This window comes from Lactuca virosa, chromosome 9, assembly GCF_052849685.1.
Source record: "Lactuca virosa cultivar CGN04683 chromosome 9, Lactuca_virosa_CGN04683_v6, whole genome shotgun sequence".
Classification (NCBI taxonomy): Eukaryota; Viridiplantae; Streptophyta; class Magnoliopsida; order Asterales; family Asteraceae; genus Lactuca; species Lactuca virosa.
In genome coordinates, this window is record NC_136434.1 from 138,658,639 (window position 1) to 138,676,751 (window position 18,113).

An 18,113-nucleotide genomic window follows, 5' to 3' on the forward strand; every position below is an offset into this window, starting at 1 on the left:
TTTAAAACAAGTTTAATTCAAAAGTGTTTGCATATAGAACTTAATTTTATTTATAAAATGTTGATATTTACTTCATAATTCTATTAAGAGATCTAGTCTCATAAATAGAAGTTAATCATTTCAGAATATGAATATTATCGTTATGAAAAACGATTGAGTAAATTATCAAACATTTGAATAAAATAATTGAGACATAAATTTAGACATGCTAAATTAAAACATACATTGTTCCAAAACAAATATTGTTTTACATTACAAGTAATTTATGTTCTAAGCATAAATAATAAACTAGACTCCGAGAGTGTAGTTCCAACTTGGTTGTGCTCAGCTGGTTACTCTTCAGTAAATATATGCAATCCATTTACAAATATTAGATGAACATTTAAGTACCAAGTACCTAAGTGTTATATGCAAAGTATGAGTTCTATCTAGTAGATACAAGACGTACTAGTCTCTTCCAGACTTTCTTTCCAAATAAGAGAAGTAAATCTTCTTCCATTGTCCAGTTTCTTCACAAAAGAAACAAGATCCATCTATGTGGGCTTTAGTAGATTTCTTGGGCTTAAAGGTATTCAGTCCATAAAACATGGGCCTTTTAGATCACACTAGGTGATTATTTTAGCCTTGTATTATTCCAATGTTTAAACTAGCTTTAAATAAAATATCACTATATTTATTGGAATATTGTTTGACCTGTTATATCCTCAGATATATGTTTAGATTATCTAAGACTTCCTAGAAGTCATGAATAACTATTCCTAGCTTGATGTTAGAAGCATCTTTAGCATCACAGTGATGCCTTTACTAGGTATCATATTCATGTTTAATTGCTCAAAGCAAATAGTTAAGGACTATGACCTTTAAGTGTATACAATTTCATATCTCTCACGATATTGTCTCTTAAGACATAAACTCATTCATTGTAGTTGTATCTATTGAATGTTATTGTTTCATTAAGTCATTAGAGAAAATGACAATTCATGATAGTGAGAATGGATTATTCAACGACAAAATTTTAACAAAATTCATTTAGTATTTTCAATATTTAATCTTCAATCACTAATACCCTTTTAGTTTCCAAAAATATTAATTATCAAAGTCTAGGATCCAAGTTGCAAAACAAATAAATGGTTAGGTATCCTTTATCACATCCATTTGAATCCAACTTGGTAGATATCGATTATCAATTATATCTCACTATATAATTTCTAGATTTATGGGATCTCTAATAACAAATTTAATTAGACATGTTTAATCTCATCTATGCCTCAAAACTCTCTTGCTTAGGTATCCTTTATCACAAAAGATTTCCGATCAAATCATCCAATTTGAAAAACATGTGCAATCGACCTATAACTTGGTTATAGAAATCGCGAAGACACCCCGGCCATCAAAAGATAACACTAATCGGTTAGGTATCTTTTATCATACTAGTGCATACAAGAGATGTGCGAGTGTTCTTCAAAAGGATTGCATAGATTTGACATTTGTAAAATAAGGGTCTTTATGTGTTTTATAATTCTAGTTTAAAAACATATGATATCATTGTTATTACATGCATATAATAAACCATGGTATCAATTTTCAAAAGAAAATCACTTTTAAAGGTTCTATATAAAAAGCTAGTTTTTATATAATTTGACACAATTCAATTTTAATAACCGGAATTAAGTTTGAGTGTATTTGAACCTTTTATATATTTAATAAAACTTCATTTTATTACTTATATATTTGGAGTTTTTATAAGTTACAAAAATCACAATTTTAAAGCTTATAATGGAGTATTTCAAAATTTGTTGTTATTAACGATTTTATAAAACCGGGCTTTATTTTTAAAATAATAACTTGTTGCATCTTATGTCCAATTTTGAAAACCCAAACTCCATGTGATGTTTATTTTGTCCAAAATTATTTAAGCATGTGAAAAACTAATTTATCAACCACACATAATAATTGTATAAAATAACCAAGACAAACATGCATTAAAAGATATGTGCATAAACATAGGCAACTAATGACATTTTTTTGTGAGCCAACACAAAAGATGCCAAGTCCATTCCTAAAGGGACATTTAAGGGAACCAAAAAGCTTCTTGTAATGTTGTTGTAGAGGCTCCCACTTGAGTAAACACCCATTGCTTGCAAAAGTTAGGAAAAACTTCTTGAATGCTAAAATTCAGCAACTGTCGCTAAAAGTCCAACAGCCCTTTACAAACAGCATTAGTGACACTTTTCAGAAAATGTCATTGAAAATCCTGCACACCTTTTAGACTTGAAAATTGCTCTTTTGTCTTAAAAAAAATGGTTCCAACTTCATTTCTTGTTACACTTTTGTACAAATAAATTTATTCTAAAAACTAATCTATTACTTCACAAAAATAAACAAGAAAATCTAATCTATTTAATTATTACATACCATATGAATAAATAAATTATTACAACCATTTTTACAACAAAAATAACAAACACAACAACACAACAAACATAATGGCCATTGGCTAGTTTATGCACATCATACACATCAACATACATATAAAACAACATTTGTTTTTCTAAGACAACTTTAAATGACGAAAGATGCATGAAACTTTTGTCACATAAAAGAAACAATTAAAAAAGTTGTCATAGAAAATATGTATGAACTTATTTTTTATACAAAAACAAGTTATCCATATTCTCCAAAAACTAAGATTTCCAAAAATCAAAAAATCTAACCAAACTTGCAAGGTGGCTCTGATACCAATTGTTGGGTTTTAGTTCAAAAATAGTTTCATAAACTTGAAAAATATGGCAACAGAAAAACTTTAATTTTTGAAATAACATAAACATTTTATACCCTCCAAGGATCTTCTTGCAAGTTATAGAAAGATTAAAATACCAACCAAAGAAGAGGTCAAGAAATAACAACCTTTGTAGTTCTTTGGGTCTTCTTGGGAGGCTTGGAAGTTGATGGAGAATATTGTGGAACCTTTGAGACACCAACAATGACTCAACTTGATGTAGATGTTAGTCCAAAACTCTTAAACCTTTAAGCTTTAAGTTCATAACCAATATGAACTTAAAGAAGGCATGAAGATGCAAGTATTCTTGAAGAAAAGAAGAACAAAAAGGGAGAGAGTAACATGCTCTCAGCATGTTACGGTTTTAAGAGGAAGGAATGGTGCAATCCATTCAAGAATGCAAGCCTCTTATTTATATGCATAAAGTGAAAGTATTAACCATTAGTTCTTGACACTTTAAGCACATATGTCCCCAGATCATAAACATGTCTCCCATGCTTTATTTCTTTTGAATAAACTAGTGGAAAGCCCATAACTCCTTTATCTTTATCTAATTTTCGGAATTATATATATATATATATATATATATATATATATATATATATATATATATATATATATATATATATATATATATATATATATATATATATATAGGAGTAGGATCAAATGAGAACCCCAAAAAGGTTGAGAACGCGAGAACAAAGTATATTCATTTGTGATTCCATGTATTCATTTGTGGAGAAATGATAAATTTTTACGCCTTTAATTTCAATTGAATAGAAAAAGCATATTCACGTTGATTGTGCGTAAAAATTTATCATTTCTCTACAAATGAATACATGGAATCACAAATGAATATACTTGTTCTCGCGTTTTCAACCTTTTAGGTGTTCTCATTTGATCATTTCCCTATATATATATATATATATATATATATATATATATATATATATATATATATATATATATATATATATATATATATATATATATATATATAAGAAGAGTTAGTTTAAATTTTATAAATTCAAGTTTTATAAAATATAAACTTTGTCTTTTGAGTAAAAGACGAAAGGGTTTCAACTAGTCCAAATATTTATACACAACTTATTAATTCATACCATATGAATTATTTAATATTACTTGCTAATGAAAATTATTATTTCCATGAAATAAATAATTTCCAATTTAGTTATAAGAGTTTTATTGAATATTTATTAAAATCAATTTATAATAAATAATCAATTATATCAAGTCGTTGTTAATGTGACCCATTACTATCGCATGTTAATTAACAATATCACTTTAATATGACTCTTGAGCATACTAGACCTTTCACGTAGATGCGAGAGCTTATGTGTCAACTTCATGAATTACTTGATAAAGGCTTTATACGCCTGAGTTCATCATAGTGGGGTGTTCCGGTATTATTAATGAAAAAGAAAGATTGGTCGATGAGAATATGCATCTGGTAACAGTCAATAATCAGTATCCTATACCAGGGATTAATGATTTTTTAGATCAATTTCAAGGATCTGATTGTTTTTAACGATCGACGATCTCCATTCCAGTTATCATCAAGTGCGAGTCAAAGATAGTGATATCTAGAAGACAACATTTCGGACCCGTTACGGTCATTATGAATTCTTCGCAATGGCTTTTGGCCTTACAAACGCTCCTGTAGTATATGTGGATATCATGAATTGAGTGTGTAAACCGTTTCTTGAAAAATTGGCTATAGTGTTTATGGATGATATTCTTGTCTACTCGAAAACGGAGGAAGAGCATACAAAAAAATTGTGGGATGTATTGCAAATTTTAAAAACAAAGAAGTTATATGCTAAATTTTCTGAATGTGAATTTTGGTTATGAGAAGTATGATTCCTGAGACACATTATTTCTCGTGTCGGAGATCAAGCAGATTCTAGAAAATTGAAGCAATTATAAAGTTGGAGCCCCCAAAAACCCCAACGGAAGTTCGAAGCTTCCTTGGATTAGCAAGATATTATCATTGTTTTATTCAATATTTTTCTCGTATTGTGGTACCACTTACCAAATTAAAGAGAAAATAGATGAATTTTAATTGGGTTATAGAACAAAATGAAGCATTTTTTAATCTAGATAAGAAGTTATGTGAAGCACCAATCTTACATTACCGGAGGATACATAAGACTTTGTGGTTTATAGTGATGCTTCAGCTAGAGGCCTTGGATGTATTCTGATGAAACATTAAAATGTGATTGACCATGCTTCAATGCTATTAAAAGAATTCGAGACAAAATATACGACGCATGATTTAGAGCTAGCGACCATTGTTTTTACATTGAAGATATGGAGACACTACTTGTACGGTATGTAGTGTAAGTTGTACATTCATAATAAAAATTTTCAATATGTGTTTACTCAAAAGGATTTCAATATTCAAAAAAGATGGTGGATCGAACTAATCAATGATTATGATTGTGAAATAATCTACAATGCCAAAAAACCAAATGTAGTAGCTGGCATGTTGAGCCGAAAAACAGTGAAAACTCAGATAAAAGGAAGATCTATGAGAATAAAGCTAATATCTACTCTATTAGAGCAAATAAAGACGGCCCAAATGGAGGCTTTAAAAGAAGAAAATATAGAGTAAGAGAAGTTAAGGAAGAAAATTTGTTTTGAAGAAAATGATCGAGGTTTAAAAACCTTTTAAAACGAATTTAGGTTCCTGAGTTTGGAGGCCATCGAAATTTGGTGTTATAAGAAGCTCATAAATCCAAGTACCCAATTCATCCTAGGATAACGAAGAATTATCGAGATTTAAAGTGTAAATATTGGTGGCATCTGATGAAACTGTTTGTGACACCATACGGGTAGTCAAAATCATTGCATGTACCAACAGAAAACTAGATGAGATCACTATTTTCAACATGGGATTACCAAGAACCATTAAGGGTCACAATGCCATTTGCGTTATCATGGACCGATTAACTAAGAGTGCATTATCCTTAGCAATCCAAGAAATGAATTCATTGGAAAAGTTAGCCAAATTATATGTGGATGAGGTTGTGAGATTGCATGGGGTACTATTGACTATTGTGTCTGATCGAGAAGCAAGATTCACATTGAAATTTTGGAAAGCATTACAAGAGGAATTAGGAACAAAAATCATTTGAGTACCACATACCATCCCCAAATCGATAGAAAAAGTGAATGGACCATTCAAACCAGTTATGACATGCTACGGGCATGTGTAATTGATTTCAGAGGCAAATATGATGAGTTTTTACTGCTTTTGGAATTCGCTTCCAATAATAGTCATCACTCAAGTATTGGATTTCCCATGTATGAAGCGTTATACAAAAGTTGGTATAGAACATCATTGTGTTGATTACAAGCGGGTGAAAAGAAACTGACATGCCCAGAATTGGTAAGAATTACCAATGAAAAGATTGAAGTAATTTAACCTCATATGAAAATGGAACAAGATCGTCAAGGTGCTATGCGGATTTGAAAAAAAAATACCTTTCGAGATGAATATCGGTGATTTGGTAATATTAAAATTACATCCTTGGAAAGGAGTCATGTGTTTTAGAAAGAAAGGTAAAGTAAGTTCGAGGTATATCAGAAAGTTTAATGGAATACATGGTGTATTTCATGTATTTTATTTAAAGAAGTATTTTGGAAAAGAGGATGAAATTGTTCCATTAAAAGATTTGAAGGTGGAATCTCCTAATGGATTACTACAGGTATTGGAAACTATAGTTGGCTTTCAAATAAGCAAGTTAATGAATAAGGAAATTGATTTAGTTTTAGTACAATGGAAATATTCCTTAGGACCTAACCAAACATGGAAAAAGGTTGAAATGATGAAACGTTACCCTCATCTTAATTTTGATAAGATTTCGAGGACATGATCTCTTTAAGGGAGGGAGATTGTAACGACTTGTAAAATTTGGAAAACGATGATGTAAAGGTGTGTTATGTGTATAAAGGGGTAAAATTGTCATTTTTGACAATTTTAGCTATATGTTAATGTGTAAGAATTTGAAATGACATCATGTGTATTAGAAATGTGTGTAAGAGGTGTTGGAAACATATAGGAATGAATCTTTATATGTAAGAGTATATGTGTATAAAATTTGATACCAAAGAGTATTTTGGTCTTGTTAAAGTTATGAATTCATACTATAATGTGATTAGTACATCTTATCTACTCTTAATAGGGGTTATTATTATGTGTAAAAGTGATTGTGAGTGAATGGAAAGATTTGAAAATTCTTAGCTACAAATATGGAAGTAAGAGTAGCATTAACTAAATACGGAAGTTGTGAAACAGAGGGTCGCTACGCATAGTTGAAGCGGAGAAATTGACGTAAAGAAGCGAGGATTTTTGACGTAAGTATTTGAAAATTAGAAACTACACTAGTAATATAAAAGTTGAAGATCACAACATAAGGCAAAAGAGTCACTACTAGAAGGGATTGCTGCGTGACCCTATTAACACCACAACATGAGGACGTTGTTCTCAAAATAGATATTTAATATGTTAAATTGCAATTCCACAAACCAAAACTCATTCAAAATATTCCAGAGCTAGGTCAAGACAATTTTGTGGGCAAGAAGAAGGCTTGGTGTGATTGGAATAAGGAATAGGACGTATTAGCATCTAAGAGCATAAAAAGGTACAATCTTCTTCTTCATTTGAGATTATGAGTCCCAATGGTGGATATGTAATTATAATTAGAAGTTTAAAATAGTTGATAAATAACTTGGGTGTGATGTATAGTAGTTGTATAACGATTAGTTACATGCTTAATACAGTGATTTCATGCTCTATATCTTAGAGTGAATCATTAGGGTTTTAAACCTTAAATGATGAAAAGTGTGGGATTGAAAAATTAGGTAAAGCGCCTAATGAATTAAGTTGTAGAGAAGCTTCATTTATGAAGTTTAACTTGGTTGGAGATTAGAAATTATCAAATATCTTTGGTGGTTATAAATTAGATTATAATATAGTGAAATTGTAATCAAGCTCTTAATGAATTAGGATTCATTCTAAAGAGCTTAATATGATCATTTGATAGGTGTCGACAAGGAAAGAAAACAAGAGAATCGAAGGGGCAACGAGAAGTTGAATTAGAGTTAGTTATCACTAACTAGAAAGGTGAGTTCCATATGTGTATTTATATTAATATATAGCTTAGTACTTAATGAATTAAGTACTCAATTGGTCTTATGATATGTTGAATGCAATGTTATGTGAATATGACATCACTCACTCACTGTGATTATGTGAATGAAATGTTATTGTATATTAACATATTGAATGTGTGCTACATATTGAATATGTGCTACATAGAGTAAGCGATGGAAAAGCGATAACATAGTGAAAGTGTTTGTCGGGTATATAGATGTCTGTATGAGAGCCAACTATGGGGCCTCGACCGGATGGTTTGTTCATCGAGAAAAGGTTTTGTATTGTATGTGAGACTTTAGTTAAGAGAATTTCTTTTAGTAATGGTCAAAAGATATGAGTAGTAAGATGTGATTAAGTCCAAATGGGACATGATGAGTGAATTGCAAATAGAAGGATTATTCTAATATTGATGTGTTTATTGTTCAACTCATAGACAAATTGTCTTATATGTGTTTTGTTATTTTGATGTGTTCCAAATTATAAAGCAGTAGGGTAAGCGATAATAGCAACAAGATGGACAATGACTAAACAAAGTTTTTTTTTTTGTTTTTTGTAATGATGTATTCTAGTTGTTTTAGATTATGGTTGTGATAGTTTGTACACCTGGTTGTATTGTTTGGGAACAAAATTTGAGGTTTTTGTTAAACCAGTTTTTTGTAATATTGTATAATGTTATTAAAAACATTTAAAAATTATTGTTAAAAAGTCGAGTGTTACAGCGATAAGAGTGGCCGAAAGTAATATTGGTGGTAGTGGTTAAAAAAGGACGAACATGCCAATTTTTGAAAAGTACGAAAGCCAATTAGATGGAATATTAGTTATTTCATAAAAAAGTAACGAAAACAATTAGATGGAATATTAAAAAGGTAACGACAACAATTAGATGGATATTAAAAAGGGATCATCTATGCCATTTTTTAAAACCATATGGGTTATTATAAAGCATTTTTGAAAGTCATCATCTCATTGCCACTTTTTGAAACGAGAGATTATTTTTAAAATTCTATCTCGAAATATAATTATAATGAATATATATTAGGTTTTAAAGTCTCGCAATAAAAATAAACATCAAATGATAGTAAAATCACATACTTAATAATCAATGAAATTTAAAAACTTAAAACAACTAATTATAACCAAACAAAGCCTAAAAAGTCGAGATGCCAAAGATATTGAAATTACTTAAATTAGTTAATCAAGGGTGTAATTGTTTTTTTTTCTTAACTCTTTAGATCTATGTAAAACAACTTTTTTGAAACGAATTATAGTACATTTCTAAATTCTTTGTTTGACAAAGGTAAGACCTAACGAATTAAGGTTGTAATAAAAAACCGAAAGTAAATAATTAAAGAGAACCAAATGATGTTTATTTTATTTGATTCGGGTTATTTGGTTTTCTAGTTAATTTGATTTTGGGGTTAACTAAATAATGTTATTTTGTTTCGTTTCGTTAAATTTTTATTATTTTGGTTAAACTAAAAAAATCCAAATAAATTATTAACTAATATATACTTTTATAGTTTATATATCTGAATTAACATTTTATATTTAAATTTATAGATTTCTTATACAAAAGATTTTCGTAACTTGTTCTTTAACTTTTAACCATTATAAATTTATAATTTATATATATATTTTTTTATATTTTGTATTCAAAAGCATCAAGTAATAAGCCAGACACCAATTAATCTATCTCAACAGCTTTTCTTTCATCCTTGTATACGACTAAAGATCTATCTCAACAACTTTTGTGATTACATCACCGGTTCAAGACAACAAGTGATTAAAGACCGAATATAATATGTTATATATTAGTGTATTTTTGTCATTTAAAAGTTTAGTAAGGTTTTTTTCTTATAGTTTAATATTTATTTTTAAATATAAAATTTTATCCGGTTTAACCGATAATCGAACCAAATAAACCAAAATCGATTAAACTAAATCTTATTTAGTTTAGTTATGGTTAGATTTAAGATATAAAAAACCGAATAGCACCCTTATAAACAATCAAATTAATATATGCTATCATTGCATGTATGTTGTTATTAGAAGACTTCTTAAAGAACTTGTTCATCGCCAATGTTTTAAAAACCGGTTTTTTAATTGAACAAGTCAGGTGACGTTTTCCGGTTCAACCGGATGGTCAAACCGGTTCTATATTTTTATATGTTTTTAATTATCCTGCATACATTGATTACAAAACTTGTCATCTTTTTAGTATTACAAACATAAATAGAATGCAACATATAAAAACAGTCATTATAGAAGCCAAAATCAAACAAAGAAGCCCAAAACAAAAACAAAAATCCAAGACTCTCCGGTTCAATCCTGTCCATTCCGGTTCAATTCAGCCGGTTGAACCGGTTTTTTACCAAAACCGGTCGGTTCTATCCGGTCAGGAAATCGTTATAAAACCGGTCCAAATCGAACCGTCCTCACCTCCGGTTCCCGGTTCGACCGGTTCGACCGGTTCAACCGGTTTTTAAAACACTGTTCATCGCATTAGGACCACATTTCATATGTCATCAATATTGGTATAAATAGTATGTATTGACATGACATAAGAAATAAAAAGAATTATCATAAAAACAATATCAATCCTTTTTTTGTAATAACATGTTTTAGTATACAAATTAGAGTCGAGAAGGATAAATTTGAAGTATACATTTGAAGTATGATATTTTTGTGGTCAATTTAGTACACTTTTTTTGCTTGAGCTATCAAATTCATCATTTGCATGTTTTTGTTCTCTCTCTAATCTAGAGTTGCCACTTGAAATTCTCTCATCAATCCAACCAATAATATCTGCAAATACTGTATTTGTGTTTTCAGGAAACTCTCCATATGTGAGAGCATGCCACATTCCTGGATACAACTTAAAGGTCTTTTCGTAGCTAGAAGCCGTTTCGTATAAAAGCTTGCTTACTGACGGATCAGTCACCGTGTCTGCTTCTCCATGACCAACAAAAAATGGAAATGTTACCTGATTCAATAAAAATATGTTACTTATAGGATTTGTATATCAGTATATGGTGGTCTTAGTAAAATAAAATATCTCGTAAAATGATATTTTACAAAGGAATTTTTCTTGTAAATCTTTTAGATCTTGTTCTTTTTTACTTAATAAACACGTCACTTAATGTGGTAACAACATATAAATTGTTTAATTTAATACAGTAAGAATGTTTTAATAGAAAAACTTATGAAATGAGTCGTGCCTTATTAAATTCAATTATTTTACAAGTTTGCACTCATTTTATTTTTCATTTCATCTATAATGTTGTCATTTTCTCAAACATTTTTAAAGATCATTTTATTCAACCAGCACTTAAATAAACAAAACACTTTCATAGTTGATAATTTTGTATAAAAAGTAGAAATACAACAACTAACATACCTCTTGGAGCCTATTTTCAAGGTCTAAACTAACATTTAGTAGCTCATTGGCGGTCTTTAGACGAAATCTCCCTTTATAGCATAACGGGTTATTACGAACCTATATGTCACACAAACATACATATAAGTGAATCATAAACGTTTAAAATCTTTATAATAAAGCAAATATACAAACAAAAAAAAAATTCATACCTCTTCCCTGATTTTAGGATCTCTAAAAGCAACGTCAATAATATCTTTACCGGGTACAATCTTCCATGTTGGAATTATTTTTGTAAGCTTTGTCAACACGTTAATTACGAATTGAGGAGGCTTGATGTCGTCTGCAATCTGAGAAATTAAACAAATGAAAAATTAGGTATAAAAATTGAAAATTAGGTACTTCTTGCGGTATTAGAGCATCCACAGCGGTATTGCAAATGAACTTGCAAACCTCTGTGAACATGACATGGCAAATCCAACTCAGCAAGTTCTTGCAAATATAGAAAGGCTTTCAAATGCAAAAGTAGGTCCCTTCACTCATCAACGTGCTACTTGCTATATATAATTATATTACAATGCTTTTCAATTATTTAATTAAATCACTTGTTTAATTGATTAAAGCACCATCGTGATTTTTATTTACTAATTTGCTAGTTAATATATTACACATCTTTAAATCATTATCTCGTTTCGTAATTACTTAAGTAATTGGTCGATTAAAATACTATTATTAGATTATCTATTTCGTAATTATTTTATTAACTAAATAAAAGATTTAAATTTAACTAATGTAATTTATGTTGATTTATATATATATATATATATATATATATATATATATATATATAAAGTAATAGTTGATGTGGCAGTGGGGACCACTTTTGAAAGATGAGTGTTATTGCACTGATGTGAGTAGTCATTGCAAAACTGATGTGTCACAATCGAAAGATTAGTGGCATTGCACTGATGTGGATGACCTTAGTTTCAATGTTAACAATATATCCTTGTCGTCTTTGTTGGCGAGATCATTTCACCGCTAATATACGCTATATTTGCTTGTTTTTCAAAGGAAAAATCTCCAAAAAAGTTTTTATATTTTGGCATATATATATATATATATATATATATATATATATATATATATCAAGAATAGTATTATATCGGAGAGAAAAAAAAATTGGAAATTTTTTTTGAATTATTAAAATTGAATCATAGATCATTTTTTTTGGATCATTAAAATTTAAGCATGGATTATTTTTATGATCCATTATTCACTTTTTATGATCCATGATTCAATTTTAATAATTCAAAAAAAAATTTCTCAATTTTTTTTCTCTCCGATATAGTACTATACTCGTTTTTATAATTTGTATTTTTTATATATTTTTTTCAATTTTTTGAAGGTATCCTCACGAGTCCTCACCGAAAAAAAGTCATCACCAGAACCGGACCGTATATATATATATATATATATATATATATATATATATATATATATATATATATATATATTCAATTAAGTCACAAAAACTGTAAATTGCTTACATTTTTTACCCTTTTACATGTTAAATTAGTCACCAACAAAATACGAGGACGTTTTGCAGATATAATCAAAATATAAGAATTTTTTTTAAATATATTATTTATAATTTTTATAATATTATCTTATTTTCTTAGTATAATCTTAATTTATCTTATTTTATTTCTCTAATATTATCTTCCAATATTCTTTTTAAAATAAACATAAGAATTTAAAAGTTACAAAAAATGTTATCTTTAGAAAAAAAATCTTTGTTAAACAAATGATATCACGGTTATTAAAATAATGATTCTAATCCTATGATCGTATGATCACCTACGTAAAATGATCCCTATTAGAGATGTATCTTTAATGTTTTAAAATATTTATTGTTAATTGAATGGTGAACTGACAGACAAAATATATTTTTTATGTTCTAAAATACTTTTTGATAGATTTTACGTTCCTGAAAACCTACATAAGATCTTAAGATCACGATTTTGCAAAATAGAAAAACAATCATATATAAATGAAAGAAAATATCACAAGATTAATGTAAGATAATATAATTGTTAGACAAATATTATAAAAACGGTTAATTAAAAAAAATTAGTTTCTTAATAGATATTTTATGTTTGACAAAAAAAAAATACAATAGATTAAAGTAAGATAATACAATTCGAGACACAAAATAAATATACTAAAATAATAATATAATATAAAAAAGTAAAAATAATATATTTTAATCATATCTATAAAAAAAATCTTTATATTCTATTGTGATCAATTTATCGGATAAAATGATCAAAATATAAATAATTATCAATATTTAACAATTAACTGATTACAAGACTAAAACAATTTTCTATTTTTAAAAGTTATAGTTGTTAGATTTCAAATTAATCATGAAATTGTTCAAAAGTTATAGTTGTTAGATTTCAAATCAATCATGGAATTTTCTCAAAAGCTATAGTAGTACTTTTTAGAGAAAATGACATAAAAGCCCTTAAGTTTTCATAAAAATGTCGGTTTTACCTTTGGACGTGTTTTATGTCCAGTAAAACCCGAAGTTTTGTTTAATTTGTTTATTTTTACCCTTGTAGCCGGTTTCCAGGTAACCTACCGGTTACCTAGGTTACCTAATGCCAGTAAAGCCCTTGAATTTTCAAAAATGTTTGGATTTACCATTAAGTTTTTCAAAAATGTTCGGATTTACCCTTACCTTGATTTTTATTTTGATTATTATTATTATTATTATTATTATTATTATTATTATTATTATTATTATTATTATTACATTTTTAATTGTATAAAAATATTTTTTACATACATTTTTAAATGAATAAAATTTTTCATACGTTTTTAATACATTTTTATACATATTATTATTATTATTATTATTATTATTATTATTATTATTATTTTTAATACATTTTTAAATGTATAAAAATATTTTATACACACATTTTTAAAAATGTATTTATTTGTATTTAGTAGGTATAAGTATAAATATATATTTATTTCATATAAAAATATATTATATACATACAAATATAAAAATACATATTTATATGGTTTATATTATATAAAAGATATAATTATATGTATTTCTACATATTACCAAGTATAAATATGTATTTATTATCAAACATCATACTAAATAGATAAGCAAAATAAATATTCGTTAATTAAAAACATAACGTAACAATTATAAAACCCTCGTAATTAGAAAACCTCAATAAAAACACTCGATTATAGATAAGATTTAGTATAAAATTTAAAAATGATCAACAAATAATACCCGTAAATGGAAAATACATAATATAATTAAAAAAACCCTCGACAAAAACACTTGATCACTGTAAAAATTAAGTATTATCAACTTAAAATCATTCATTAACTATTTTTATCTCAAAAATTGATAACGAAATGTCAAATACGAGTGTAAACTTCATTTATGTTTGTTGTAAGTTCACAAAAAAATATCACGAAATGCATCATTTTATATATTGATCTGAAGCATTTGTTTTTGCAAAATCAGTGATTGACGACATTTTTTACTTTATCAAGCTTTTTCTGTTCGATTCAACAATTATAGATGAAGATTTAGGGTTTTCAAATGTATATAAATACTAAATACAAGTACATATATTTTTAAAAATATATTTATATTAGTAAAAATATTTTTATACATTTAAAAATGTGTGTATAAAATTTTTTTATACATTTAAAAATGTATGTATAAAACATTTTTATATAATTAAAAATGTATTAATAATAATAATAATAATAATAATAATAATAATAATAACAACAACAATCAATGTAAGGGTAAATCCGAACACTTTTGAAAAACTTAAGGTTAATCCAAACATTTTTGAAAATTCAAGGGCTTTACTGGCATTAGGTAACCGGTAAGTTACCTGGAACCCGACTACAAGGGTAAAAATGAACAAATTAAACAAAACTTCGGGCTTTACTGGACATAAAACACGTCCAAGGGTAAAACCGACATTTTTGTGAAAACTTAAGGACTTTTATGTCATTTTCCTACTTTTTAAGATATACTAAAAAAATACTTAAAGCGGTCTTTTTAGAAATAAGTGGTATCTTTGGTGTAAGAATATCTTTTTTTTAGAGTAAATTACACGAATGGTCCCTATGGTTTGGGGTAATTTGTGCGTTTGGTCTGTAACTTATTTTTTTAACTCGGGAGGTTCCTGCTATTTGTTTTTGTTACGCGCTTGGTCCATACTATTTGTTTTTGTTACGTACTTGGTCTCTGTCTTACCTAAAAAGACTATTATTTAAATAGGGAAAAATGGTGGAGTAGGTAAGGTAAGGTGAGGGGTGGGGTTGGGGGTATGTGTATTTAAATAAATTAAAAAATCAAGGGAAAAATAGTCTTTTTAGGTAAGACAGGGACCAAGTGCGTAACAAAACAAATAGTAGGACTTTCCGAGTTAAAAAAATAAATTAGAGACCAAACACGCAAATTACCTAAACCATAGGGACCATTCATGTAATTTATTCTTTTTTTTTTTACTTTTTTTTAATTGTTATTATAGAACTTCCATGATTAAAAAGTGGTACTTTTAAAGATATATGTTTAAGGACTTTTATCTTGGATGCCACTCTCTTTACGGAATAAATACAGGACATAAGAGGATTAAACATGAAAATTGACAACTTGAGAGCCTTCAAGATGATATTCGACTTTTCACATTTAATACATTCTATTTGACCATGAACTCTTTTCATCATTCATAGTAACGCGCATGTGAACATTCTAGTTGACCACAAACATTTAAAAATCGTGCATAAATTATATTATTTTATAAGTAATATGTTAAAAAAATATGTAAAATAAAGTAACATCAAAACGAAATAATGACCTAATTGCAAACTATTAAGAATGATAAACATACTTAACAAATATTATAAATAGTATCTCTTGTGTGAACCAAATATAACGTGAGAACATTATATTTAATCCAGAGCATCATCAGTTCTAACTGGATATTCAATCAAATCTTATCAAAAAATAGAAGGTTTTATTTTTTGAAAGTATTAACTGTCGTTAATATTAATCCTGAACCAATAACAATCGTTGATTGTTCATATATGATGCTTAATATTAGTTCAATGTTCTCTTATTGTATTTAGTTTACACTTGATTATATATATATATATATATATATATATATATATATATATATATATATATATATATATATATATATATATATATATATATATATAGTTGTCATTTTTGAATAAAAAAAGATAGAAAAAGTAGCACATACCTTACACATGGGTGCGACCAAGACTCCACCATCCCAATACTCTGGGTTCTTTCTATGTAATCGGAGAACCATTCCCCCTCCCATGGATTCTCCAAGCAATATTCTCATCTTTCTTTTATTTTCTTTCCTTTCTGAAAGAAATAAAAATTACCCATTAATTAACATATTTATTTAAAATATAAATTCAAAATAAAATAATCAGTGAAGTCGGTCAAGATGCACTATTTTTACTTTCATAATCTTATATGTTCATAGCTATCCTATAAAACAAGAAAGCAATTCAAAATCCATTTTCAACTCAATTTGATTGACTAGGTCAATATTGAAAATTCAATATTTTGAGTTTAATTTAATAAACTAGAAGTCTATAATTGTTTAAAAAAAAGATAACAAAAGAACTTACCACAAACGCTTGTGAAAAAATCCGAACAATCGTTAACAAGATCATCAAAAGATGGGATATAACCCTGAAGCCCAGAAGATTTCCCATGGCCTTGATTATCAATCCCATAAACTGCAAATCCCGCCTTCACAAGCCTTAATGCAGCTCCTATTAAGATTTAATTTGAATCCAATTAATATATAGAGGACAGTAAGTCAAACCTAGTGAATTTCAACTTCAAAATCGATCCACACATCATCGATTTTGGAACTCATAATGATTGTATTTTGATAAATTCTCACTAAGTTTATTATGGTTATTGACTTTGAAGCATGAAGTAAAAAAATCTCTACCGTAATATTGAGTTTAAGAAGAAAGTCAACTGACCTTTCATGGAGACACTGCATTCCATGGCGTAGCCATGATTAAGAAAGATCAAAGCTTTTGGTTCAGTGTCAACAGGAAGCCATCGACACGTAAATATCTGCAATCCTTTCGAATTCACGATATATTCCTGAAAATTATCACATCAAGATGACTGTAAATTAAACGTGTTCTTTAGTTCATGCATGTTCATAAACAAAACCAGTAAACAGAGCACGTTAAAGAATCAAAATTATTGAATATTACCTCTTCGTATTTGAAATCTGAAGCTTCAGTCGCCTAATAATGATCAAACATCAAAATCCCAAAACAGAAAAACTCAATTAATCATAAAAACACAAGAATTTATTGAAACAAAAAAATAGGAAATCTATGAACTGAGACGTACCATGGAACAGAGTGTTCTTGAAATCTTTATGAAGATCACAAGCTTTTGATTTTGATTGTTCCTGAGATTATGGAGATTGATAGACAGAAGAAGAAGTTTGTTGCAATGGAATTGGAAAAAGGTTTATAAAGAATAAGGTATAGAGATATTTTAGAATTTGAAAGGATGATGTGTTTGTGGAGTAAGAGACGTGATCTCTGCTTATATCGAGGAGTTGTTCGTGTACAGTTTATTCTCTTTGTATTTTAGCAAGTGGGATTATCATTATTTATTTATATGTTTACTTTTTATT

The 18,113-nt window shown here is 28.0% G+C and overlaps 1 protein-coding gene across 1 annotated transcript; it reads right to left on the bottom strand.

Moving 5' to 3' along the window:
• Window positions 1–10,525: 10,525 nt before the first annotated feature.
• On the bottom strand, window positions 10,526–18,047 carry LOC145138518 (caffeoylshikimate esterase-like). Its single transcript, XM_079072599.1, has 8 exons — window positions 17,822–18,047; window positions 17,680–17,712; window positions 17,437–17,563; window positions 17,071–17,217; window positions 16,668–16,798; window positions 11,553–11,690; window positions 11,362–11,460; window positions 10,526–10,947 (listed from the first exon to the last, which is right to left on the bottom strand). Exons 1-8 carry the CDS (start codon window positions 17,822–17,824, stop codon window positions 10,654–10,656), a joined length of 972 nt encoding a protein of 323 aa, XP_078928725.1. The 5' UTR covers window positions 17,825–18,047; the 3' UTR covers window positions 10,526–10,653.
• Window positions 18,048–18,113: the final 66 nt, after the last annotated feature.

What these genes read in the sequence shown, in the direction of transcription:
- LOC145138518 (XM_079072599.1), bottom strand. An exon ending in TTTTTTCACAAGCGTTTGTG is followed by an intron (nt 16,799 to 17,070) that starts GTAAGTTCTTTT and finishes TATTTCTTTCAG; the next exon opens with AAAGGAAAGAAAATAAAAGA. An exon ending in TTGAAAATAGGCTCCAAGAG is followed by an intron (nt 10,948 to 11,361) that starts GTATGTTAGTTG and finishes TTATTGAATCAG; the next exon opens with GTAACATTTCCATTTTTTGT.